We start from the raw sequence: 27,332 nt of genomic DNA, 5'->3' as shown, positions 1-27,332 counted from the left end.
ATATGCAATTTGGATGTTGTTATTTACATTGTTGTTGGAACACCAGGTCTTCAATTTATTTACCTGTCTTCAGGAACAAATAAACATGCATAATGTGATCAATAATTCTCGTTCCCTGAGATAGAATTTTACTTTCTCACTAGAACTAACAATCATTTGACACATGACTTGTGCTACACCAATTACTATGGGTGACCCCCCAGAATAATTTGACCTTGTTTTATTTTGACCTGCTAGTGTAAAGTAAAAATGCTAATGCAGAAACTGAGAATTGACCATGGCACTTGAATCAGATGTATTTATATCACTATTTAGTTGATTGAGTCACTATGGATTGGTAATAATCATCTGTTAGTTGTCATCTTCTGAAGTTCACAGATATATGGATAATATTAATGGTGTACATTTAACACAGAAATTGCAGTGCTTGTTGTCATTGGCAGAAAGTAATATAATATGGTTGATTATAAAGTTGTACCACATGGTAGTATGTGGAACATCAGGTGTATCTAACCTGATCAACCTCCTGAGCCATGCTCTTATCATTAAACCGTTGTTTTCATTTACCACCAGTGAATTATACTGTGGTGAAAAACAGATGTCAAACATTGTTTTCTTGGTTTATCAAATGTCCTACAAGTTTGATAGATCACACACCTGGGGTCCCTCTCTCTTCCCCCTCCCACCTGTGCATGGTAAAACTGTTTTCTCTCCCAAGGTTACTTGGAAATGATGAATAGTACCACATACATGTATATTATGCAACTACCGTGTTTGTGTTTCTGTTTCTGCACGAGTGCTCAAATAAATCTGGCTACTTTAGCCAGCATACTTTACTTGTTACACCACAGGAAATTATAAAATGCCTGGAGGCAAAGAAACTATATATAGAGCATGACTTGGTCTGTTAATGGGTTCTTAAACTGGTTTAAAACTATGTTAATAGTGTACACAATATTTAGTTTGTCTATTTTGTTCATAATAGATAGAGGGTCTTATAACCCTTAGTCCCTAACAGTAAACAGTAAGTCTTGTACTAAGGGGAACGCCACTTCAGGAAATAGACATTTTCATAAAATATGGGTTCTGGAGAGTCATTTAATAATTTTATATCACCTATAGTTATGTGTAGCATCAGAGAAACATCAAGTTGATCTTGTGCATTTACAGGGTATCTTTGCTATGGGCCATTGCCAGATGGAAGTCAGCAGAAGTGATAAGTCGTTGTTGAACAATGAATAGCTGATGTAACATCATGAAATGACTCTCCAGAACCCATAGTTTATAAAAATGCCTTTAGTTCTTGGAATGGCGTTCCCAATTTGTCTTATTATCCCAACCAAACAAATGTGTGAGATGAGAGGATAGTGTAATGTTTCATATGCCCTCCTGATTTTCAGTAAAAATGGGTATTTTAAAAGCGAAGTTCCAGACAAAGGCAGGGTCTATACTGATAGATTCCACTCCAGCAGAAAATAATCTCAAATCTATACCTTTGTACTAACCAGTAAACATGTATTCTAGCAATGTTTTAGCAATTTGAATTATCGATTCATGCAAGAAATTATGAAATGGTTCAGGAAATTTTAAATTTTTGGACCCTGACAAAGGCAGCCATATTGTATTCCAATACATGTCATTATTTTTATTATGATGTAAAGTGTCAACAAAGGATGTTTTTATTGCTAATTACATTACAAAATTAATGTACAGATAATTTCTACTGCAAATATTTAACTCATAACTCATTACTCAATAATTAAATCATTTTCAAGAATGTAAAAAAAAAAAGACGAGAAAGTCACTTTAAAGATGAATTCAAGGGAAGAAATTAATCATTGAACATATCATGACCATGAGTGTTTGCAGTATTCAAGTTGACTGCACCCCCTAGCATAGCTGCTGTAGTCAATAGTTTTCAAGGAATGGAATATGTAAATAGTGATAACCAATGACTAACCATACAAATAAGGTGTAAGTTAGGGAGTATCACATATAATTCTCATAGTTAAGAATTGAAATAAGAGATTGCTTTATTATATCATCTGAAAATAAATGTTCATGGACTTTGGATTCATATTATCAAATGAAAATTTCTACTCAATTCCAAATTTTTGCTGACATTACATCTGCATTGTCAGGGGTTAGCAACAGTGGGCTGTTTTCTCAGAAGAGAGACATGAAAAGAACTTTCTGCATGATGATGATACAGCTGAGATCTCAATGCTGGCATCATTGTTTGGATTGGTTTTTCTTTAGTCAGTAATGTCATATGTCTACTGATATATTTGGTTTGGTTTTAGCATTCACTTTTCTTTCTACACCTAGCCCCCAGCCTTAATACAGGCATTGGCTTAGATGCAGTGGGCCAAGACTTGTGTTACACTACTGACTGACACATAGCTTAATTAGGCTAGTGCTATCCATGGCATTGAATCTCAAGATCTCAATTTAATAAGAGAATTCAATACCACTGGTAGATCTAGACTATAACTTAATGTGATACACCAATATTTCTATTTTCTTACTGGGTTTGAACAAAAAAAATGCGGAGACGAGATAAACTGAGTGAAACCGCTACAGTTACTGCAGTTAGGTCATGGCAAATCTAGCTTTCTACTTCCTCACAACATCTTGTTTGCTAACCAAATTTGCATTATGGGTATTTGTAAAACCAGTACAGAACAATAATAATGAACATTAAATCTCTTTACTGCTAGTTACTGATTGTTTCTGCTCATTACTGCCAGTTGCTGCCCTGGACTTGTTTTCTCAAATACCCTTGTATTATTCACTATAAATCTATCCCAAGCAAAATGCTTTTTCCAGATGTTACAAAACATGACTTGTTTCAAATTACATATAAACACTTACCATCAGTCTCTAGTTGCCTGAGGGAAAAATATCATCATAGAGTTAAAGTGTGACTTTTATATGTTTACCAAAACATGTAACTGATCTCACCACTTTGTCTCATCAGAATTCTTACCATTGCTGACACAAATTCTCTAGATGCATGCATAATATGTCTGGAAAGGTCATCAAAACAAGGATGAAAGGTCATGACCTTTGACCCCAATTAGTTATTTTTTTCTTAATGCAAATTTTTTTTCTTCCAATTTTTTATTAAATTCAAAGGACAGCTATAAATCTACAATATGCAATAACTAAAAGAAGTCTATAAAATACCAATAATCCTGAGATCATATTTTTACAGATACATGTAGCTGAGTTTTTGAAGACAACATTTGAACTTTCTCCATCATTGCATCCAATTTGCAAATATTTACAACCCCTGGTAACAAAAAAAAGGCAGAAATTTAGTCAAGTTTGAAGTTTTGTAGCACTAAATTGTTAGCGTTTTTCTGTTCAGGTTTTGAAACCCTAGTAATGAGGGGCAAACCTGGTAAATCTTGTATTGATTTCTATACATTACCTCATGATGTTTTGGTGAGGAACTTCCAGTTAAAATCGCTGGGGAACTCAGGTAGATTTTACCTAGTACTTTATTTGCTGCACTGACAAATCATTCTCACAAACCAGAGTTATTATTTCTACCACTACATTTCAAAATAAGTGGGAGGCTCATTAAGAACGTTGCCGTAAAACAGGCCGTGGTTTGCGACGATGTGACAAATGTGTTGGTAGACTGTAAGGTACCTGTAAGTTGTAACGGGGCGCCCTCACACTTCGGCCGCTGAGGGTAGAACGACACAACGTATCTTACAATCTAAATTTGAGGGGAATACTAGTAAGATGTAGGTTGGGAATGCATCCATTATATGCTGAATTGTATAGGATAGTTGTAAACAGAGTGTAGATGATGTACTCAATATTTGTAGTGTTAATGATAGGAGGCAAGATATTTGAAGGGTAATACACAACTTTTAGTGTTATCATAAATATATATGCAACATATTTTATTAACTGTTTCAGTTCATTTAATATATCACATTGCACAATTACTTCCTACTGACTATTTTTCCACTAGCTTTTTTCCTCTTGGGAAATTTTAATGCAATTGAAACATCAGTATAATAATTGTCTATAGTTGGTTGATGTAATAATTGTCTATAGTTGGTTGATGTAATAATTGTCTATAGTTGGTTGATGTAATAATTGTCTATAGTTGGTTGATGTAATAATTGTCTATAGTTGGTTCGATGTAAAAATTGTCTATAGTTGATCGTTGTAATAATTGTCTATAGTTGATCGTTGTAATAATTGTCTATAGTTGGTCGTTGTAATAATTGTCTATAGGCAATCGATGTGATAATTGTCTATAGTCAGTTGATGTGTTATGAACCTAATGCGATTCTACTGGTATCCAGCAGGCATTCTGAGGTCAGCAGCCTGACAGCTACCCAGCTAGTACAAACCATCCTTTTAAATTGTCACGTACGTGTATTCACTTCATACCATCTGACTCTCAGATACCATAGTCTGGAAACCACGCTGTTTAGTTTGCAAAAAGTATGACTAAAACAACATCCTATCTTAAGTTTGGACTATTTCCACAGGGACACATAAGTTGCTTTGATAAGAGGATTTATATTTAGTAAATACTATTACAGATGCCACCATTAAAGTTGCTATGAATGACCACACTATGCATTCTCCCCTTCAATCTATACACTCATACATGTGATGCAATGGATAAAGAATTTGACAACACAAGATGAAATATTCTGTAAAAAAAAGAAGGTTTTTCTCTTCTTGTATGTAGGAGAAGCATAATTAGTAATCATATTGTATTTATCCACCCACGTAAACAAGACAGAGTAAAAGTAGCAACATTATGCATACTTGTAATGTAATATTCCATTTATCAACTATATACAAGATTACATGTGCCCATGACTATTTCTACCTATCTTGAAAGTTCAGAAATGACTGGCATATCTAGAAACAAGGATTTGTACATCAGCATTTTTGCTAAGGTTTTGAAACCCTGTATTAAACAGAAAGAGGAGGAAATTGTGTATAGTTAATTCCCATAATGTGTACCACAATTTTGTTTTGGAACCCTGGTAAAAATGACTTGCCAACCAAGGTAGATTTTGTTAGGAAAGTCCAGGTGATGAAATCAACCTTATTAGTAGCTTTTTGCTTTAGCTACTTCACATTTGCAAGTCAAGAATCTTTCATGTCATTGACTCACTTTATATAGTTTAGAAATAGAATCTCACTTGATAGGCTATTCACTTTTTGGAAAACAAATCAATGCAGAGGTGAAACCAGTTTATTCACTTGATGCAAAGTAGCATTGCATTGTCAGATAGACAACAGTCTGTGACATTTTGCAAAGTACTTGTAAATTATGCAATCTCGGTACAAGTACAAGTAGTAGAAGGGGACACAATGCAGTCTTATATATAGACAGCTACAATGGTGACCTCCTTGACACAGACAATCTTCAGTGAAAGTAAGAAGTCTTGTTGGGCGACTTGTTGGGCGTTTCTTTGTACGTTTGTTTTTCAGCAAAGTGTAGGGACTATTAATCATAGAGGATGGAAGTACATAATAATGCAACATGGTTGATGGGGCCTCCACAATGGAGGGCTTAAATTCATGCAGCAGAGTTTAAGCCTGACAGCTATCATAGTATAATGTATTAAGTTGTCAGATCAAATCCCACATTGTAAGATATATAATGTCATATGAAGTAGCTGATGGTCATATATCTTGAATGTCATAAGATTATGTGATCAAATATTTTATACAAGTACACAACATTTCCGACATGATTTGTTCATGGTCAGTGATTTTGATTGAAAGCGGAGTCAAGAGTTAAATCTACCTGAGTTCCCACACACTTTACAATCCCCCCCTCCCCTCCACAATTATGGTGAATATTAATATTAATATATTAACATATTTAGTTTACCATATCTTTAGTCTCTTCTGTATCCAGGGGTTCAAAATGCTCAACAAAGACATTGCGCATCATGACAGGCTCTGAGACACTTCAATTTAATGTTGTGTTTGTGACAGATGGATCAATTGTAGTATCTCAGCAGAGTTCTTGTAGATGTGATGTAAACACCATAATGTTAGGTATTATGTCTGATGTTACTAGTTGTCACAACGCTTGTAACACAAACTCTAGAATGTCATTCTATCAGCTGTAAGTTCTATTCCTTGGCATGTGTAGTAATTCGAACATCTATAATCATGATAGCCTTCAGGTTTAGTTAACCCATGGACTTGTATAAAATCTAATTTTATTTCTCAGGTACTTTGTACCCATTTACTTCCTTCATCCCAGATATTTTTCATGTTCCTATTAAGAATTACTTGTCATTTCATATACACATTCAATTAATAACACAAAAAAGGAAATTATGTTTTTAGTTAAATTAATATTTTTGGGGTAAATTGATATTTTTTTGAGAGTAAAATGAAACTTACTATTATGGACTGTAATTGAGAAATTCATCTTTAAAATCTTCATATTGTTGACATTGACTGCTTGCCTTAACATAAAGTAAGATTTTATAAAGCCAATTTTAACAATTGACTACCATTTCGGCTTCCTTGCAATGCCACAAAATACCCAAGGGCACTATACGTCTTACACCTGCTGGTGATCTTCCCAGCTGCAAGTGGTGCTGAGTAGCCCCCAAGATAGCCAAGTGGCACCCAACAGAATTATGTTATCATCATGATACTTTTCTGAAGTGAAATCTGCTAAAAAAACAAACTCTTCCATATGTATATATTCTGGCATGGCAAGATTCTCTTAACTGGACTACTCACCTTAAAGCCTGTGTCTGTGATGTGCTCTATCATGCAAAATGTGTTATTTTATGCTTCATTGCTCTCGGTGAATGCGACAACAGTACAGTGCCCAGTAGTGAGCTATTCACCAATATGATATGCTCCCAGGCACCATTGCCACCAGTCTAGTTAACTGCAAGTTAAAATAAAATTATGACATTTAAATAAATTGATATTTGATACCATTTTTTCCTACTACTGAATTGAAATTGCAATCCTATCTCTGTTTAAAAGTATAAATATTTTGTTATTTTTAAGTACTTATATAAACCTATGACTGAAAGAAATTTTAACTTAATTGATAGCTGAAACCGCAGTGGTAGGCCAGCCAAAAACAACACTATCCAAGACAAGGAGTACTCACTATCTGTTAACGTAGCGTCAATTTTAGATGCAAGTTATTAATAAATGTTATAATTTTAGAAAACTGGTTAACTAGGTAATAGGAATTCTGCTAGTAACTAATAAAGGTGGAGATACTGTATATAGGTGGTGTGATATTTAACAGGATTCCATTTGACAGACCTTCCGGGCAGGATCTAGGACCACACATGGTATAATCTTCTGATATAATTATGACTGGGAGTTGGACTTTGTGTAACAGATACTGCAGTTTAATATATAAATGATGACAGGATCAAGGTTTTTTTTCGTTTGTCAGACCTTTTCTTATAAGACAGATATATATGCGTGACACAATGTCATTAACATATGATTTGCATATATCAACTTTACATTGTTCCAGTTTTTAAACGTGTTTTAATAATTAAAATCAGACTTATTTTGTGTAACAGATAGACTAAACTTATGCGTCAGTAGTTTTAATTCAAAGGTCGACTTTCATTACCATATAATTTGCATACCTTGTCCACTTTACATTGAAGTTGTTAAGGTTGGAAGGTTATTTTGTAAAACAGATTGTAGTAAATGTTGTCTAAACTATACAAGACCAGGGTTTTTCTTCTTCATCAGTAATTTTGTGTTAAGGTTGGAATGTGTTTGACATGTTCATTATCATATAATTTGCATAAGTCAGCCTTATATTTTTCCAGTTTGTTGAGCTGGGCTGAGTTCCACTAAATGATCTGAAAGTACTATTTGATATTTTATGATATATATAAAGTTTGTACTCATTCTATGTCACTTTCCTATTATTCACATGTTAGGATTACTGTAAGTTAAAATTTGACGTTATCGAACAGTACACCTTCTTTTTGCTCAGTTGGAAAGGACACTGACCAATGAGGAGGGCCGCTCTTAGAAGTGTAGACTTGTTTAAATCACTTCAACTGATAACATGATTCCTCTCTCCTAGTGTGATCTTTGACCCATTGTACTTTTGAGTACTGCTTCACACAGAACAAATTACGTTTGTTCACCCATCAAAGTGAAGTCTTTATCAGAAAACCTACCCAAATTGCTAATTAAATGTATGAATGTAAACAGATAAAAATCTTTAATTGTCTAGCAAACTTCATAATGAGATGCTCTATTTTTATTCACAACATATAAAAGTGTTTTCTTCAGGAAATGTCTGTAGGTCAAGAATTTGTCTTTATTTTGTTGTATAGACACCTGGGTGTGTACTTTTTATGCTCAAATAAAATAATTATCTGATTATTGTGGAAAGTAATGTGTAGAATTTACCATTACTTTTAATGGTGCAAACCTTTTTTGTTAGCCATTTTTTCTGGCCAGAATGTACATGTATTTTTCTGTTGACACAACGAAAATGTACCTCTTTGCTGTATGTCTTGGGTGGTGTTGTTGAGAGGTGTGTGGACAGTGTTAATACCAGACAAGATCATTATGTAAATGAAACCACATGGATATCAGATGTCAATAGTAAAATGCCTGTTTCATTTACTCTACCCATTTACCAAAAGTACAGCAATATCATATTTTATGATGTTGCCATGAATGAGACTCATAAAATCTTTGCCGGGTTCTATCAAGCTGACCTAGTCATGACAAGGGTCACTATAGTATTATAACACTAAGAGGGGTATCTGGTGGTCTGTATGTTGTTGATAGATTTGTTAGCATGGCAGTGTTAAGGTTAATAACTCAGCTCTAGTGACCACATGATAATAATTTTGTGAGTTTGGCTGATTGTTTTACTAAATATTTATGCATTTTAAGGACATCACCCTTGAAATGTTTGGTCTAGTGTCACCTAATCTTACAGAGCAAGTTCAAACATACACTACTTGTCAGAGTATGGCATTGTATGCTCAAATATATTTTATGTTTTGCCCATGTTCCTGGATTCTGTCAAGGCTTAAGATTTTAAGAGTTAACTCAAAGTTTTGAGCCTCAAAGACAGTGTGTCAAGGCTTGTATTTCAAGTATATGTATTAGAAACTTTTGATACAGATTCTGATTGAACTAATAGTAATAGTTATAACTGTTTTCAGAGTTCAGACAGGAATGAGGTTGAAATGAATTCTGTATTTAAACTTGAAGTGTCTGACTTGATACTACTCAAGGAGCAAGGCAAGAGCAAATTCAAGTCACAAGAACATGATTTATTTGCCAAGATTTTGGTAGAGATCACCTGGTTTGGTTGCAGTGAAACATAAAAGGAGCTTCTGCTTTGTCGATCATTTTACTGTAAGACAGTTCCAGTCAACCACAAACAATGTGTGTAGTCTGATAATAACAAGTTAAGTGTGTAGATTTGCTAAGGAAATGTTCCTACAACTGACAACGATCCAGCTTGAAACACTGGCTAAGTAGTATAACCACCTAGAGTGCCCAGTGGTTTCTTATATGTATATGACGTATATGACAGCTGTATCAAACAGCACCTGTTATTATATAATCTGATGTTTTCATATTTGTCATGAAAACTATCCCATGTATGAAGTCAGTCTAATATAGCATGCTGATAGTTCAAGCAGAGTCACCAACCACTTGGCCTCAAAGAATCTATTTTCTTCCATCTAACCCCATTTAATGTCTTCAGCAATGCAACCATTTATCATGAGAATAAGTTATTTTGTTGGTTCATGTTGTGAAATATTAAAAACCTTAGGTCTGATAACTACATGAATAACTGTTGGCCACTTCTCATTAATTCAGGTCTATTGAACAATCACACTTGAAATTTTTGGGGGTTCAATCCTTTTGGATTACTCATCTATTAATTAATCATACTTGTACCATGGCTTTAAACATGAGATTACAAATATGACAACATTTGCTTTAAATATCCGATTAAAAATGTGAAAAAAAGGTTGGCTTTTAAACATTATTAAGTTCCGTGTATGATGTGAAGACTTTTTCTAGTGATAACATGCCATCCTGTCCATATTAAATAGTAATTGTAGAAATTAATGTTTTTAACAGCCGTTTAAATTGAACTCTGATTTTATATTACTGATATTTATTTAGTGACATCTATTTGGAAAGCAAGATGAATCACAATTCTCTTTAAGAATTTTAAGTGAACTTCATTGATAATTTTGATGAATTGTGTAGTAAGATCATCATAAACTATTAAAACGTGTGTAGGTCTCAAATAAATGAGTTATGTGTATGAATGTGGGTCATTGGAAAGAATTGAAAGATGACATACATCATAACTATCTGTATTATATAAATATTTCAAACCATGGGTACCTGTTCTGAACATTTCACATTCATGATACATCATCTTATCTATAGTCCACATAGGACACTTTAATCAACAACAACAACAACAACAACAACAACAACAACAACAACAACAACAATTAATCAGTGATACGTTATATTAGGATTCATATTCATATAATATTACTTTTCTAGAAATAAATGTGTATTTGTGTAATATGGAAACTTTTCACATAGACTATGTACAGCATATGTATGATATTAACATATTTTAATGTGGCCTATGTCTGGCCTTGACTGTCTGACATATCAGGTAATTTGTATTTTATATGGTGAATGTCAAAATAAAACAAAATATTATCCCTTCTGTATTGTGAAGAAGACATTGTATTGGAAATACATTTGGAAATGACCATATATTTTAAGAGACATATTTTGATATCAAGAGTTGATAAGAAATGTCCTTCAAGGTATAATTAGGAATTTGCCTACAAGGTATTATAGGAAATTTATGATATTACATTGTATTAAAGATAATATTTGGAGATGACCTAACATTTTAAGAAAGATGTTTTAAAACCGATAGTTAATGAGAAATTTCATTCAAGGTATAAAAACATAAGGAATTTGCCTTTAGGGTATGTGTGTGTGTAGTTTGTTGATCCGGACAGGATACTTATATAGACACATCTATACTGTCATGTCAAGCTAGCATCCTGGGAAAGGACTAAAAATAGACTGTATCAAGGCACCAAGGGAGAGTGCTATCATGGGCTACAATTCCCTATAAGGGCATGAAATGTGGAACTCAGCCAGTACAGTAGATGTGGCATACTGAAGGATGACTTATAGTTCAAACATTCGCGGTGAACGTGCGTATCATTTGTCTGTCTTGTCAAAGTAATCACAAACAAGGAATTATGTTATTAAATTTGATGAGAAAATCATCAACTGGTTCTTAAAAGCTTCAAAATAACATCAATTTAGTCGTCTACAAGTTATTTGTTGAATAACAAGTAAAAGAATAAGGGATAATAAAGACAAATGTTCAAAACAGTAGATGAGAAAGTAGAATGTAGTTACCGGTAATTAAACTAAGAAAAATAAGAATGGGGCTGATGGAAAAAAATTCTCTTTTTAAGAGAATTTGAATATTTGTTCATTTTAAGCAGGTATACAATTATATATTTAATTCAGTTCAAAATTGTAATTGTGATTGTCTGGATATATAAGCAAAGAAAATTGTCTTCAAATATCACAAATGAGAAAGTGAAATTATGAAATACTTGTAAGTTGGATAATTTTGCCAAAGTATAATTTTTGCAATAAAAAAGTATGCAACTTTTAATAAAATGAAATGAAATAAAATAAAATAAAATAAAATAAGATTGCTTTTGATTGGTATTATTAACTCATTATATTCTAACTACTCTGTCAAAGTGATTTGGACAATCTTACCAATACCAAAATCATAGAATACTAAACTTCACTGTCCAAATGCATTAACTTTTGATGTTGGAAACTTAAATACCAAACAAAGACCACCAAACATTGGTAACAGATTCTTGAATGTTTCTCTGACCCTTGGTATTACTGCTTTAGTAATTACATACACATTCAAGCAGATCAAATGTTTGTCTGTGAATTCTTTGATTAGTTTAACAATATGATGTTCATGTGAGATGCCATTAAACGTTGCAGTCTTTTTTTTCTTCATATAATGAGAGTAACACCAGTACACTTTCCTTTTCATGTAGACATAACTCCACAGTGTCTTTACTGTGGTTGGGGAATCCAGTAGCATGGGAAACATTAGGTAAAACTTTAGGAGATTACCATACCTTGTAGTATAGCTTTTGGAGGAAAACCCTGGCAAATTGCTACTGGGTACACTTTGATTTCAGCTACTTGCTTTCCATAGCAATAAAACAGTGACCAATTTTCTCTCATAATGTTTGTATCACTCAAAAGCTGTTTTCATTTAGATGAATAAGTGGCCACCATTCCTAGAAAACTACAGTCTACTCTGTAATCCATACAAACAACAGAATTGCTAACATATCAGTTGGAAAATACAAACTGATTTTCGAGTGATATTACACGCACAGTGTAATACTAGAAATGGCATTAGTGGAATCTTATCCCTTATTCATCCATGTAGTCCAGCTAAATGCACAAAATGTGTGAGTGTCTGGTCTTTGATATACACTTAGTGTAATACTAGAAATAGCATTTTAGTGCAATCCTATCTCTTATTAACGCAACAAAAATTCTGAAGTAATTTAAAAAAAAAAAAAAAATGAAAAGTGATTTACATGTATAGGAAAGGTGTTTACACACAAGGAATAATAAACCGTAAACCCTATTCACAACATTTTCTAGCTTGAGTTTAGCAAATGTCAATCTAGTGTAATGACCACCAACTTCAGGAGCTGTGTCTGTAGGTATCATAACACTATATCAAAGAGAGATGCCTTAAAACTGTCAGTGCTATTAGATTTAATGTAGTCATCTCATATGTCATGATAACAAGCCCAGCTGTTGACTCACAACACTTACATTTAGATTTAAAATGTGATTGTCTGCATACTGCATAATTCGCCATATAATGTCCGAACCGTGCAATAACATACCACATATCTTCACATACCTTCATGGCTAGTCATAGCACATATACATTATGCCATCAATTTTGATATTTGTATTGAAATATGTTCTTATTCAGCAACATATTTAATAGAATTAGCAATCTTTGACTCAATTCAATAATGTCTACTGAGCAAGGATTGGTAGCTGTCATAAGTTTGAATTAATATTTAACTGTTAAGGATTCAATGGCTTCAAGTTGTACAAACTGAGTTTGAAAACTTTTCACTCAAATGAAAATACTTACATAATAACCCCCATTAAACTATTTTAAACTGATTTTAATGTTGATGCATGCTTTCTTTAACATTACAATTGTCTTCTGGCGTTATTTAAACAGTTGATTGCATAGTAGAGATTTCTTGAACTATAATCATTTTGTGAATCAAAATAACATTTCTGACTTCAATACAGATATATATTAGTATGTGTATATGTATATTATTACAACAAAACATTCCACACTTCATACTGCATAATTCCCATAAGGATATTATCTTGAAACTTAAACCACTTGACTTGTCAGTAGATGATCTTTATGATGTTATAATCAAACTGTTATCAGTAAGTACTTCTAAAATGGACTTCATATCCTTAGGGATCAAGACTGTAAACATCATGATCTGCCATTTTGATTCGCTCTTCCACTAACTGCTTGTATTACTAGCAAATATGGCAAACGATTAGTGTGGTTTCAAAATTGTATGTTGGAAATGATTGGTTTGAAAAAATGCATTCAAACTGATTGGTTGCAATGGTTAGTGATCATGTACATCAGTCTTATTGATTATTCAAATGAAGTCAATATGTATTATGTGCCCTTGTTGAGTTGAGCACAAGAGTGCTTTAATTTCCATATAGCATATAAATATATATCTACAAACAGGCATTCTGATAGCTGTGATTGGGAGCTTGGCCAAATTAATTGTTAGCCGTTACTAGCTATACAAATGTTTAGTGAGACAACGAAGCAAGCCTACAGATTGCAATGCAAACAAGCTATGAGGAATCCAAAATTCTTCTTCAAATCCACTTCCTTCCAAGTTATATGACATTCCTAAGATACTGGGAGAAAGAGGAGTAATTAACCATAATTAATTTAAGAAACAGTTCTTGACATTGAACAAATAAGTTAAATAAATAGCCTAATTGTAGAAGTTTATACAGTGCATAGCATGTCAGGCTTTTTCAAGTTGATCGTTGATTATTGACATAGGCATCTATGACGTATTGAGAAAATCTTTGAACAGATGCTGCCGGATCAAGTCAAGTCAAGTCGAAGAATTTTTATCAGACCAGCTGAGGTATTAGTTCATTATGAGACTGTACATATTACAAGGCAAATGGGAAATGACAGCTGGTCCCTTTCTGTCTCTACTTGCAAATAAACTGCTTGAAAATCTTGAGTTGGTTTTGGTATGATGAAGTGAATACGGTTCAAGTTAGTTCATTATACTAATAGTTTGTCGTATTGGGAACAAGTGAAGATATAAAATACATTATACCATGCATGAGTCAAGTTGAACAAAAAATATGGAATATATATATACTCTGGTCGTTCTATGTCACGACGACTGAGTAAAAGCAATATCATTGTCATACTGCCGTACGCATTCTTTGTCATCGAACTAGTATTTATTTTCATCAACTCTTTAGAATGTTGTGATTTCTGTGGCCAGTTTTTTAACGTTGAGGTCAGTATTCAAATCATTCCCCATCAATAGTTATGCACCCCTCCATTGTGTCTAGTAGAATCTCTTAACATTCAAACTGTCCTTACATTGATTGTTTGCTGAAATCCTGCAGAGAGACTTGAATCAAAGCAGTTTGTCCGTATTATGTTGTCTGAGTAGGGAGGGTCAGTCACTCGGTGAGAACAAGACCACCTTCAGGCAGACCTGGTGGACATGTCTGCCTAAATAAATCGGACTTAGTACAAAGTGATCGTTAATCTGCCATTACCTCATATCACCTAAGGAGGCATGAAATGTAATGATGGTACTTCTGAATAAGAAATTCCACTTTGGCTTATTTCAATGACTGACCTACATAATGATGACTCTTATATTTGCAATGAAGGATTTCCGATGTGCAAGATGTGGAGAATCTGTAAGTAGGTGTTGAATCCATAATGCAGAAAACCAACAACAACAACAATTTGTATTTGACTCGCAGGTTGAAGTTCACCTTGACATGACTTAGAAACTTTCAGTTGTGTGGTTGTGGGTCATTTCCAGGTATTTAACACATGGAAATGAATCAGAAGAAAAAGTACTTGAAATTTTACTGCAGAATCTATACAACATTGCCATTAGATATATGTGCAGTAGTGTTTGCCAAGAATGTCCTGACATTAGGGTAAATTTACTGTACATCATTCATATGAGGCTAGGGCTGGAACAGAATGTTGTCCTTCCTGAGGGTGGTGAAATTGTAAAACTGTTGTGATTTCCTCTGGAGTTTGGTGGCTCGGCCCGTTGTCATGATACCATCTTGATATAAACGGAAGTGGTACAACTTATCAAGCACTCGTTTCAAAATTACACTAGGACGTTAGTGACCATGTTATGAATCACTCAAAGTATAATTTCTGCATATTTTACAGTGCTAAAAACACACCTGTGTGAGTCTCAGTAATTCCTGAATTTTTATCAACCTAGTCAGATATCACTGGGCGTTTCCATTAAATATAATATAGAACATGATGCAAGTGATTGTTGTTAACTCTCGAGGGACACAAGACCTAGTAGATAGTAGATTTCTCTTTTGTTGTATTGTACTAAGGATATGAATAAACTGAATGAGAACAAAGGGAAGTAAGCAGGCGAATGATTCTTTCACTTATAGTACAGTTCACCTGTCATGTCATAACCTCTGTCAACTCACAGCCACTTGTACAAACCAGAGGTTTTATATTAAATTCTATTGTACAGACAGCCTAGATTTCAGAGTTGTGTGTGAGTTTTTGAAGTGTTGATAAAAAAGGTTAATTGGAAAGGTGTGTGAGTGATATAGAACGTACTCTATGAAGGGTACTGAAATTTGATAAATAAGTACAGCAATAGTGTAGAAAATGTCTTCTTTTAGACTGTTGAAGCCTCTCTTTGTCATCTACTGTAGAATGAAACATTTCAGCAGTACATGTACACTGTCATGTGTTCTTGTAATACACAGGTCCATAAATTATGCAAATTGGTAAATATGCATAATTTTGTCTATATGCAAATGTATAAACATGCACACTTGTCAACACGAATATGGCTATATTGTGGAGTTCTAGTTCTGCACCAGGTTCCTATTCAGACTTTATAGGGGGTATTTTTGGTCACCATAGCGTGCTGATGATTATGTAATAAATATCTGTCTTACATCTGTGCGTATTATTTTGCCTCTCAATCTAGTTAAATTTAATTTAGTAAATCAAATTGAAAATACACTAGAGAGAGCCCAACACACTTAAAAAGTGAAATAGTGTAATATTTGAAAAAAAAAGACTGTTTACATGAGTTTATGAGTATGATCACCTGACTTGTGTTTTAAGATCACATGACAAATACCCGGAAGCACATGACTACTAGTGAAGATCACATGACTGATTACTTGCCTCTCTCTGCTTGGTTACAGCTCATCTTTGCTGGGGAATACACCAAAGCCATGAATGAAAACTTCCATAGCGGTCATTTCTGCTGTTTTAACTGTGACAGCTCGCTGACCGGACAACGTTATATCCTACGAGAAGAACACCCTTACTGCATCAAATGTTATGAAGATGTCTTTGCCAACTCTTGTGAAGAGTGTAAGAAGAAAATTGGAACTGAATTTAAGGTACAAACAAATATTACCACTGTGACAACACATTTCTGAATATTGAATTTGAACAACTACATAGTTATGCACTCAGAGACATTAAACAGAAAATGACAACAAAGTGTTTCTGGAATGAATTTTAACAACACAGCCTAGTAAAAAACACCCAGATAAATAGAGAATATTTCTGAATTGAATTTGAAGAACTGCATAGTTTATACACAGAGATATAAAAAATTATGACAAAGTATTTCCGAATGGAATTGAAACAACAACATTGTGATATGCACAGAAATATATTGCCAAAATCAGGAATTTACACCGAGAGAAAATGCACACTTAAAAAGTCTTGTGAAATTGTATATGTTCACCATAGTGTATATGATGGTATTCATGTCTATGCACACTAAGTTCTTCAATCCCAAACCCACTACAACCATGTACTCTTTTGTTCAACTTAGTGAAATAGAGTGACAGAAGGGATTTTATTAGGATGAATGGGTAAATGAGTACATGTATATTAATAAAACCCTTTTGTTGGAAATATTTTATGGTTGACTGAAGCACAATGTTTAGGAGTGATATTTACCATGTACAAGTCATGTTTCATGACATTTTAGACAAAATTTGAAATAAATTTATCTTTCTAGTTTGTATTCGAAACACTCCGACACTGACGACACAGACTTATGTTGTTTATTAAAATATGATGGAAAAAATCTAATATTTTTTATATATATATATAGTGCTTTCACACTGTGTTCAAAAGTCCCTTAGCATGGATCTACAGTGACACAGCAGACAATGGCCCTTTACTTCCTCAACTCCCTGGGGAGCATACAATCCATTGCAGCCTCTGTAAGCACATAGCATTCACATTGCAGCCTCTATCGTGATACTCTCACTTTATATGCTACAGCTTGATACAAGAAGACATGAAAGAATATGAACATCTGTAGAAAATGTGGAAACAAATGCAAATGGCAGTTAGCATCCTTGTTCTAGGATTAAAATTTAGACATGATCATGACATTGAAAAATAGTTGTCAGATAGAATTGTAGACAATGTCTTTGCTAAAGGCAATAAATAAGTAGGTAAAATCTGCCGTGGTTGCCATCTCATTTTACCTGGGTTCCCAAACAAAATTATCATAGACTCTATGGGGAAACACTGCCATTTTTACCTCTTTCTCCCTTTCTGTTACCGGAGTTCCCCGATCTTAGCAAAAACATTGGTAGAAAAAGTTTGTCAAGAACAACACAATAATCCTATGTAATCCTTATGCAACAACTGATAAGATAACACTAATATGAAAACCTGGGATTTAAACCTTGGCCTCTGAAGTGAGGAGAGGCAAGTACAAAGCCACTTTTCATATACAAGGTTATATATATTAAAGTGATTGCCAATGTTACGACCTTTGATTTAATGAATAAATTATGAAATACTTTGCATAATTTATGCAAGTTGCACATTTCACTTTACATTGTGTATATTAGTCAAAAATGACCGTCTCAGTTTTAATCACGTTCTTTGTCTTTTCTTGTAGGATTTGTCGTACAAGGAGCGTCATTGGCATGAACATTGTTTCTTCTGCAGTGAGTGTAAGTCATCGTTAGTGGATTCACCATTCGGTACTCACGATGAAAACCTCTACTGTGGGTCGTGTCATGAACAGAAGTTTGCTGCCCGCTGTGACGGATGTGGAGATGTCTTCAAGTCTGGTACGGCTACTTACAAGCTTTCTGATAATTACTTGATATGCAAGTTTGCAAGCATGTTCCGTTACAAAACTAGGAGTATATAGTTAAAATATCAATTATACAATTCTAGGATTTCACAATATTTTTGTTTGTTCAGCGGAAGGTAATTTAAGACCCAATGAGAGTAAAGAAGTTTGAAACATATTAAAAGTTATAAAACATGTATATTTCTAAAACGTCAACCAGTTTAGCAGTATTCCTTGTAAAATAGCTTCATGTGTATAACTCATAGTAAGCAATTTATTTTAAATTGAAAGCGCTAAACATATGACCAGTTATGTGATAATGCTTATTGTCATGAATGATCAGGAAACAAATCCTATATTTTCTGTTCAGATGTGTCTAACTTGGCTTGTGCATGGGTATAATAGTATCACATAGTAATAACTTATTTTTTGTTGTCTTTTGATAGGAATGAAGAAGATGGAATATAAGGGACAGCAGTGGCATGAACACTGCTTTGTTTGTGTCAACTGTAAGAATGTGATAGGCTCTAATAGCTTTATACCTAAAGAAGGTAAAATTCACTGTGTACCCTGCTATGAAGACCTCTTTGGTACAAAATGTACCAGCTGCAAGAAGGTGAGATATGAAATCATCAAAAAGTTGTAATCTTTGCTATTATCCATACCTGAAGTAACAATTTAATGAGAATTCTATAAAAAAGAAGAGATACTGCACACTGTGAGATATTCTGAATTACGAAAAAACATACTTCGCAAAATGAGATACTAGTATTCTGATTTATGGCAAATCACATCCTCATAGAAATTTATTTCATGCTTGCAATATTATCACTACCATATATGTCATTCCCTCCTGTGGTCGATCATTTCATAGGTGAATTTCATAGATACGAGTGACACAAACTACCAGCCAGACAAAACATTCACACTCGATGTAAAAAAGTTCTGTGTTTGTTGTCTGCTCATGTTTGTAATTTATTTCCTCCACATACCAAAAACGTATGTTGCCTGCTGATGTTGGTGACTTATTTCCTCCACAGATCATCAATGCTGGCGGAGTGACCTACCGTGGTGACCCCTACCATAGAGACTGTTTCTTGTGTACTGACTGTCAGAAACAACTGGCTGGTGTGAGATTCACTTCCCGTGAAGACAAACCCTACTGTGCTGAGTGCTTCGGAGAACGTTTTGCCAAGAAATGCACTTGTTGTAGCAAGCCCATCACTGGTAAGTCATTCTTTATATATATAGCTATGTTGAAGCAGTACAAGCTGAGTTTATAAGTTTTGTACTTGTCTCTGGGCTAGCTTTTGACTTGAGTGAAAAAAAATTCAGAGAACTACCGTATTATGACAAAATACTAATGTCAATGTATGCCTTGTATTAGACTATAAGATACATGTACGTCATGTTGTTCAGCCTAATCAGACTGCGTGGCATGAATGTCTGTATCTTACATACTAGTCTTGTAAGACATTACAATTGTCTCCTAACATTTAAAGAAAGATTGCATTGTATGGATGTCCTACACATTTTTGATATGTATAGTAAATTATGTCATTGGATCGTTTGTAAGTTATAGTATTTTGCTAGGTTTATGTTAAGTTAATCTGCCAAGTGATGGTCAAGTGTGCCTCAGTATTCAAGTAGAATACTGTGAGAACCTTATAAATATATGCATCAAGAGTTATGCCCAAGAAACGTAAAAAATTCAGCTTGTGCCCCTTTAAGAAATGTTGCATTTGTTTGGTTACTATGGTGATGATTTTAAACAAAGCTATTGATAGCATACATTGATTTTAGGTTTATTTTATTACATGTTAGGATATTAAGACAAAATAATCTATAAAAGAAATCATTGTGGTGCCAATTATTGCTACATAGGGTCAGAAATATAATATTATTCTTTTTCCCAAAGTACAAGGTTAGGGTTAGCATAGAATATATATCAATTATTGGAACAACTTGTTTTAGAAATCAGCTCTATTAAAGTGTGATACTATCTGTTTGACTCCTGAAACAGAAGAAAAAGAAAGAAAGAGAACTGAATTGATTTCATTTCAGATTTCTGTGTGATTTTGACATCAGTACCCTTTCCTGTATTTATTGTAGGTATGGGTGGAACCAAGTTCATTTCCTTTGAACAACGCAACTGGCATAACGATTGCTTTAACTGCGTGAAATGCCAGGCTTCGCTGGTCGGCCAAGGCTTCATGACTGAGGGAGACGATATTCTATGCCCAACCTGTGGACAAGCATAAGTTAATCAGCACTGTCCCCACATAAAGAAATTACACACTTACCACCAACTACGAAGAGCAGAAAAGTGTGCCCCCATAGGGTGGGAAGAAAACAACCTTTTGTTTTTATGCAAATGAAGCAGACTGCATATTTAAGTCTTATCACTGCAGATAGTGACAAGCAGTTTAACTTAAAGTATAAAATTAACAGAAAAAAAAGAAAGAATTAAACTCTTTGAAATGATGAAAACAACCTGTAATACAAAATCTAAAGAAGCCACAGTAGTTTCATTTAACAGATAAATACATAAACCATTTGCTTTTTGTACTTGGTGAATGAAATAATGTTTATAGGCTAATATAGGTTAAGAAATTTCTTTCTAGGTAGACTCTAAGAATTTAAAAAAAAGAAGACAAGTTTTCGTATGAAAAGTGTAATTATATCAAAAATGCATTTGTTCTTGTGCATGCATCTTTTGTAATGTAAGTCTTATACGAAAAAAAGCTGTGTCAGTTTTGTACTTTTTTTTCCATTTTTTTGTCTTTCATGTGCAAAAAATGTCTTGCCATTTTTATTATAAATATTATGATTTATGTAGCGTGTGGCCATTTTGATATGGTAGGATGTTTGGTAGGCTATCATATTTGTGTTCAAAATTGCAAACATTTTGATGTAACTTGTGGAAACAGTTTGTTAGGGTACTGTTTCTTTTGCATTTCATTTTGATACATTTGTGGTGTGTATTGCCAATTTTTAACAGAAAGCTGATAAATAAATATTGGGTTATTTTAGCAGAACATGGTGTGTGGAAACTTGGAGAGAATAGCTCAAAATCAGTTCTGTATGCTAAAATTCTCAATTTTTACACAAAATCAGTTTATTTTGAAATAGATTTTTCATGTCAATGAACATTTGGAAAAATCTATCGTGTCATCCATACCTTGCAAAAAAGTTGTTTTTCTTCCTAAACTTTTTGGAACTTTTTCCTTCCAAATCATTAACAGTTTTTATAGTTTTCTAGTCACTTTCAGTTAACTTCAAAATTTAGTGCAAAATACCGGTAGTTACAATTTCTGGTAACACTTTATCTAGTTTTCTAGCCAACTTTGTAGTCCAAAATGTCGTACACATTCTTTAGTTTTCTCACCAAAGTATATAGTGCAAAAATTCACAATTTCTGTTTTCCCGACAACTTTCCAAATCAAAAACACCAGTTTAGATCCATGTCAAAGCCAGTTTTGAATCAAAATTATTTGCATAAATTTAGCTCGAAAGAAGAGAGAATGCTATTTTTTGGGGAAAGTCTGACAAAAATGTGAATAAAAATGGTTAGGACATTTACCTTTTTATGTGCAGTAATCTTTTCTACAATGTTTATGACTAGTAAGAGTGTTTTGCCAAAAATTAGCTTTGTATTGAAAAAATGTTTTTGTAAATTCCTATTATGTAGAGATTTTATATCCATTTATAGAATAAATATTATGGTTACTACATGTGCGTATAATGCATTTTTACTACATATTTACTTAGTTATTTTTATCTGTACATGTGCTTAAAAGAAGGAGTTGTTTGCTGTAATCAGCTGTTGATTATCCTGCGTCAGAGGTCCAAGCATAGTTAAAAATTTTCGATCTGATTAAAATCTGAGAAAGGATCTGCCCCAAATAAAATTTGTGTTGCTTTTTATCTCCATTGTTGTACAGCTTTTGTGTAATTGTTGATGTTTTTTTTTTTTTTTTTTTTTTTTTGGGGGGGGGGGGGGGGGGGATTTCGGCATTTCCATTATTTGAACAACCGGTCCTTTTAAATCATGTACAAACTTCTCACTCACAAGTAATTTGTTTAGCCATTTAGAATTGATGTAAAATCCACAGGTTTCTTTGTAGGGACGGTAATACACACGCTACTACTATATCTGAAAGAACAGAATCATTAATATGGCTAGTGGGAATATGAACTGATTCATGTGGGTACTGCCATAGATGTTGAAAAGATATGTCTGTGGTACTACACATGATTGTCGCTTACATACTTACATTGTATAAACGACAGTTGTGTGGAGCGCCATCAATGGCGAACCTTTCAACCTTGTATATACATAAAAAATGATATGAAAAACTGACTTTGCACCAGTTGAAAGACATCTGATGTGATTAATTCATTCAGTGCAAAACAGATATAATTGGCCAGTTTCTCAGAAAGATGAGATGACAAAATAAACCAGCCAGGTCCGCTATCAGATTTTAATTAGATTATTAACAGTTTACAATATAATTAATGACAATGAAAACGAAAATTTCAATTGACTTCATTAATTAATTGTAACGATCATTATTAAAATCATATTACTCTAGAACCCTTATCGGATAAAAAAAGGTTTTGCTGACTTTTTTTTGAAATTTATTACTTGTGTTTAGTCATTCCAGAATTAAATTTTGATTTTTTGCTCGAGGTGAAGAACCTAGTAGCCTGTTTTGGTATAAATTGCTGTTTTCAAATAATTTTTTTTTTGGCTATTAATTTTGTTGATTTTTACTTCATTATTGAATAATGATAGTCATGCAACAAACAAATGTTTGAAATTAATATCTAAAAAATAAGAAAAAAAAATCGGAAATGAATGAAAAGTCTTTAAAAATTTTGTAGAATGCTCCTTTCTTGTAACATCAACTGCAATGGGCATGAATATTGGAAGGAGCTTTTTACTGTCTGTCGAAAGTTATGAGTACAGCTACATCGAAAACCTACAACTAATTGTTATAGTAAACTAAAAGAAATATTATCAAAAGTTAAGCAAAGACAACCTTTCTTCAGAAATGATGTAATTCCAAATACTATTGCAAACCATAGAGCTGTTTAATATACGTTGTCATGGTAACATGTTGTAGTCGATACACATCAGACCATACACTGTAAGGAACAACCGACTTTCTATTATTAAAATATTTGAAAAATGCCAAAATGGTCAGTTTAGGGTTAATAATGATATTTGTGCTAACCTTTGACCTATCATGCTTGCAAGCTACAATGGAATCGATTCAATCATGGGTGTATTACTAATCATTAATGCATTCATGGTTCAATGCATACAATCGACCTCTGACCTTATTATTTGCAGAATTTTCTGTTCAACATGTGATCTGTCTATTACCTGTGAAGACAGGGAGACGAATGAAATGTGAGCTTTGACCTTTCACTTCAGCTGAAAGGTTACAAAAGAATATTTTTTGTTTACCCTTGACTTTTCATCACATTCATTTTGGCAATTTCATAGAAATTCAAGTTAACCATAAACCAGTCTTGTGGTCCATTAACATGACCTTTGACCTATTCTGCAGGGTTCTTAAAGTTAACGGTATTTTTCTTTTGACGTTTTGTGGTACATCTGTAGCAGGCAAAATATCCGTTAAGTTTTGTTATCCTTTCATTTCAGTACCATGTTTGTTCTACTGTTGACCTGTAGCTCATTTGCATATTATCACTTTGACCTCATTCTAAAATCGATATGACCCTGATATGTAATTTGCATATTGCAGAAATGAAATATCTTGGCTACCTTGAAGTTTGCTCAAAGATTGAAAAACTGAAATATAAAACTAATTCGTGCAAACATTTTTCAGAACAATCAATGTTGTAGAGAAAGAAATTTCAGCTAATTTGTTTGAACTTGTTGAGAAGACAGACAATAGAATAGAAGCATGCAAGTTTGAAGATGTAAAAAATATATTAGAGATTTGAAGTTGCTGTTTTTATAGTACTCACACCAGTGTAAGCATTTTTTTTTATAGTACTCACACCAGTGTAAGCCTGATCTGCTCAGATGTCAGCCTCTCCATGTGTACAATATCTAAAATGCACAAAATATCCGAGGGTTGATGAGATTATGGTATGAGTACAGTAATCATAGTATGAATTGGCAATTTTAGAATATGAAAAAAAAAATATCCATCTATTTGTCATTTGTTGTAAACTGATTAACATGGACAATCAAGGCTAGGGAATATGTTGGGGGGATTATTTAGTCAAAAATGCAAGCTTTCAGCTGAGAAACTTTGAAAAGCTACCTGCCTTACTTAACATCTAGTTTACATCCATAATTTACTGTATGATCCTTTTGTTGAAGTGAGAGGGTTATTCAGCATGTCGATTAAAAAAAGGGGTGAAAAAATTAATGTTTTTGTTTGGAGGATTATAATAGTTTGGTGTGAATTTTCTATTGCCAGAATAAAAACAGTTGCATCATGACAGTGACTCATTTTACAACATCAACTGCTAGAAATTCGGTTCAGCATAAACCAGTTCTTCAGCTGGAATGCATGTATGATGGCATCATATCTGTGTCACCATGGCTACGGCAGCCATTTTGAATTCCATCATAAGTTTCCACATATTTGGTCTCATGCTTTCGGATCACTTTCGGATTGCTATGCCATGCCAAATCCATTTTTGAACTGGTCTCAATGGAAATGTTCATTTGTTATCTGTTATGACCCTAAAACTTCACAAAAGTGATTTCATCTGGGTGAAAATCCTCCATTTTTTTCAAAATTCATTTAGTTTATAACAAATTTTTTCTGGTCAGAAAAAAATCTTGCGATGCTAATGCTTCCTAGCCAGTCTCGCGCATTTCCATAGCATTTTTTTTTTCATTTTCGAAATGTAATTTTTCTGACCCAATATGTTGATAAATTTTTGCATTGTTTATTTGTAGAGCCTTGTAGACATGCTGCAAGATTTCAGTATTTATTAACTGTAAAGAAAAGGAATAATTTTCTAGAATAAAAGTTCACGCTTTTGCTATCGCAATATGCAATGTGTTTTTTGTTATTCAAACCCAAAATAGTATGGTAGTTACCTTTCAAGTTTCAATCTCATAAAATTGGACCTTTCAACTCCTGAACTCTGACCTTTCAACTCCCAAACTTTAAATATTCATGAATCTATACACAGACAAGTAAGAAATGTCTGTGGTCTGTATGACTACCTTAACATAAAACAATCATGAATTTGTTTGTTCGGGTTTTCCATATCTGCTGATTCTTGAGAGAAAATTTGTTTATCCAGAGTTATTTAGAGCTACACAGAGCAATCAATTAAGATCCAGTTTCAACCCGATTATTCTCAGCAATTTGCACATATATAGTGTAAGTGATGAAAAATCATTAAAATCGCCATCCACAACTTATAGTTAACAAAAATGTTTTTATTTCGAATGTAGCACATTAGAAATAATATTGTCCAACTGATAGTGTATCAAATTACTAAAAAAATCATAGTATTTCAACACCTCTGAATATAAATCTAAACAAATTAACAAAAAGTCCTAAGAGTCTTTCTCAACAGAAAAGAAACCAGTTATAAACCGAGTGCCTTCTGTAAAAGCAAGACCTGTAGGTTTTTGTTTCTATACACACATTGTTGGAATGCATAATTCTGAGCTACAGCTATCATACATGATATACCCCTCCATTGGCAAATTAATTTCACCATACTATTTGAAATTTGAAGTTTGCATACATAATATTTGACTAATTACTGATAATCGGTAATTATGCAAATGAATCATTACTATGTAACTTGCATCAACAAGCTTTAAAGAGCACATGCACTTTGTTACTGTCTATGCATGTACCAAGTTGTGAACTTTGAAGTGATAGCCTAATTAGTAAATATCATTAATTATGTAAATTACTTATTGACACTAAAGCTATGCCAAAAGGCTTTACAGGAATGCAACTACTAAAAATCATTAATTATGTAAATTCTTATTGAGACTAAAGCTATGCATTTGTATTTACTAAATTATAAGGAATTGGAAGTGAGCATTCTTAAATGCCTCAACTACTAAAAATCATTAATTATGTAAATTCTTATTGAAACTAAAGCTATGCATTTGTATTTACTAAATTATAAGGAATTGGAAGTGAGTATTCTTAAATGCCTCAACTACTAAAAATCATTAATTATGTAAATTCTTATTGAAACTAAAGCTATGCATTTGTATTTACTAAATTATAAGGAATTGGAAGTGAGTATTCTTAAATGCCTCAACTACTAAAAATCATTAATTATGTAAATTCTTATTGAGACTAAAGCTATGCATTTGTATTTACCAAATTATAAGGAATTGGAAGTGAGCATTCTTAAATGCCTCAACTACTAAAAATCATTAATTATGTAAATTCTTATTGAAACTAAAGCTATGCATTTGTATTTACTAAATTATAAGGAATTGGAAGTGAGCATTCTTAAATGCCTCAACTACTAAAAATCATTAATTATGTAAATTCTTATTGAGACTAAAGCTATGCATTTGTATTTACTAAATTATAAGGAATTGGAAGTGAGCATTCTTAAAGATATGTCTCAACTACTAAAAATCATTAATTATGTAAATTCTTATTGAGACTAAAGCTATGCATTTGTATTTACTAAATTATAAGGAATTGGAAGTGAGCATTCTTAAATGCCTCAACTACTAAAAATCATTAATTATGTAAATTCTTATTGAGACTAAAGCTATGCATTTGT

The 27,332-nt window shown here is 33.2% G+C and overlaps 1 protein-coding gene across 2 annotated transcripts in view; it reads left to right on the top strand.

Moving 5' to 3' along the window:
• The window catches only part of LOC144432555 (four and a half LIM domains protein 2-like), a 75,155-nt gene extending 52,638 nt beyond the window's left edge, over nucleotides 1–22,517 (top strand). For both annotated transcript variants that reach the window (XM_078120794.1, XM_078120795.1), the window contains exons 6-10: nucleotides 16,648–16,848; nucleotides 18,381–18,555; nucleotides 19,007–19,176; nucleotides 19,601–19,787; nucleotides 20,673–22,517. In XM_078120794.1, coding sequence (XP_077976920.1) covers nucleotides 16,648–16,848; nucleotides 18,381–18,555; nucleotides 19,007–19,176; nucleotides 19,601–19,787; nucleotides 20,673–20,821 — 882 coding nt within the window. In that variant the 3' untranslated portion in view covers nucleotides 20,822–22,517. The remainder of the gene's footprint in view (nucleotides 1–16,647; nucleotides 16,849–18,380; nucleotides 18,556–19,006; nucleotides 19,177–19,600; nucleotides 19,788–20,672) is intronic.
• The last annotated feature ends 4,815 nt before the right edge of the window (nucleotides 22,518–27,332 follow it).

The sequence above is a fragment of the Glandiceps talaboti genome, chromosome 3, assembly GCF_964340395.1.
Source record: "Glandiceps talaboti chromosome 3, keGlaTala1.1, whole genome shotgun sequence".
NCBI lineage: Eukaryota > Metazoa > Hemichordata > Enteropneusta > Spengelidae > Glandiceps > Glandiceps talaboti.
The sequence above is the reverse complement of the archived record's forward strand: the minus strand, read 5'-3'. Positions and strand labels throughout refer to the sequence as shown.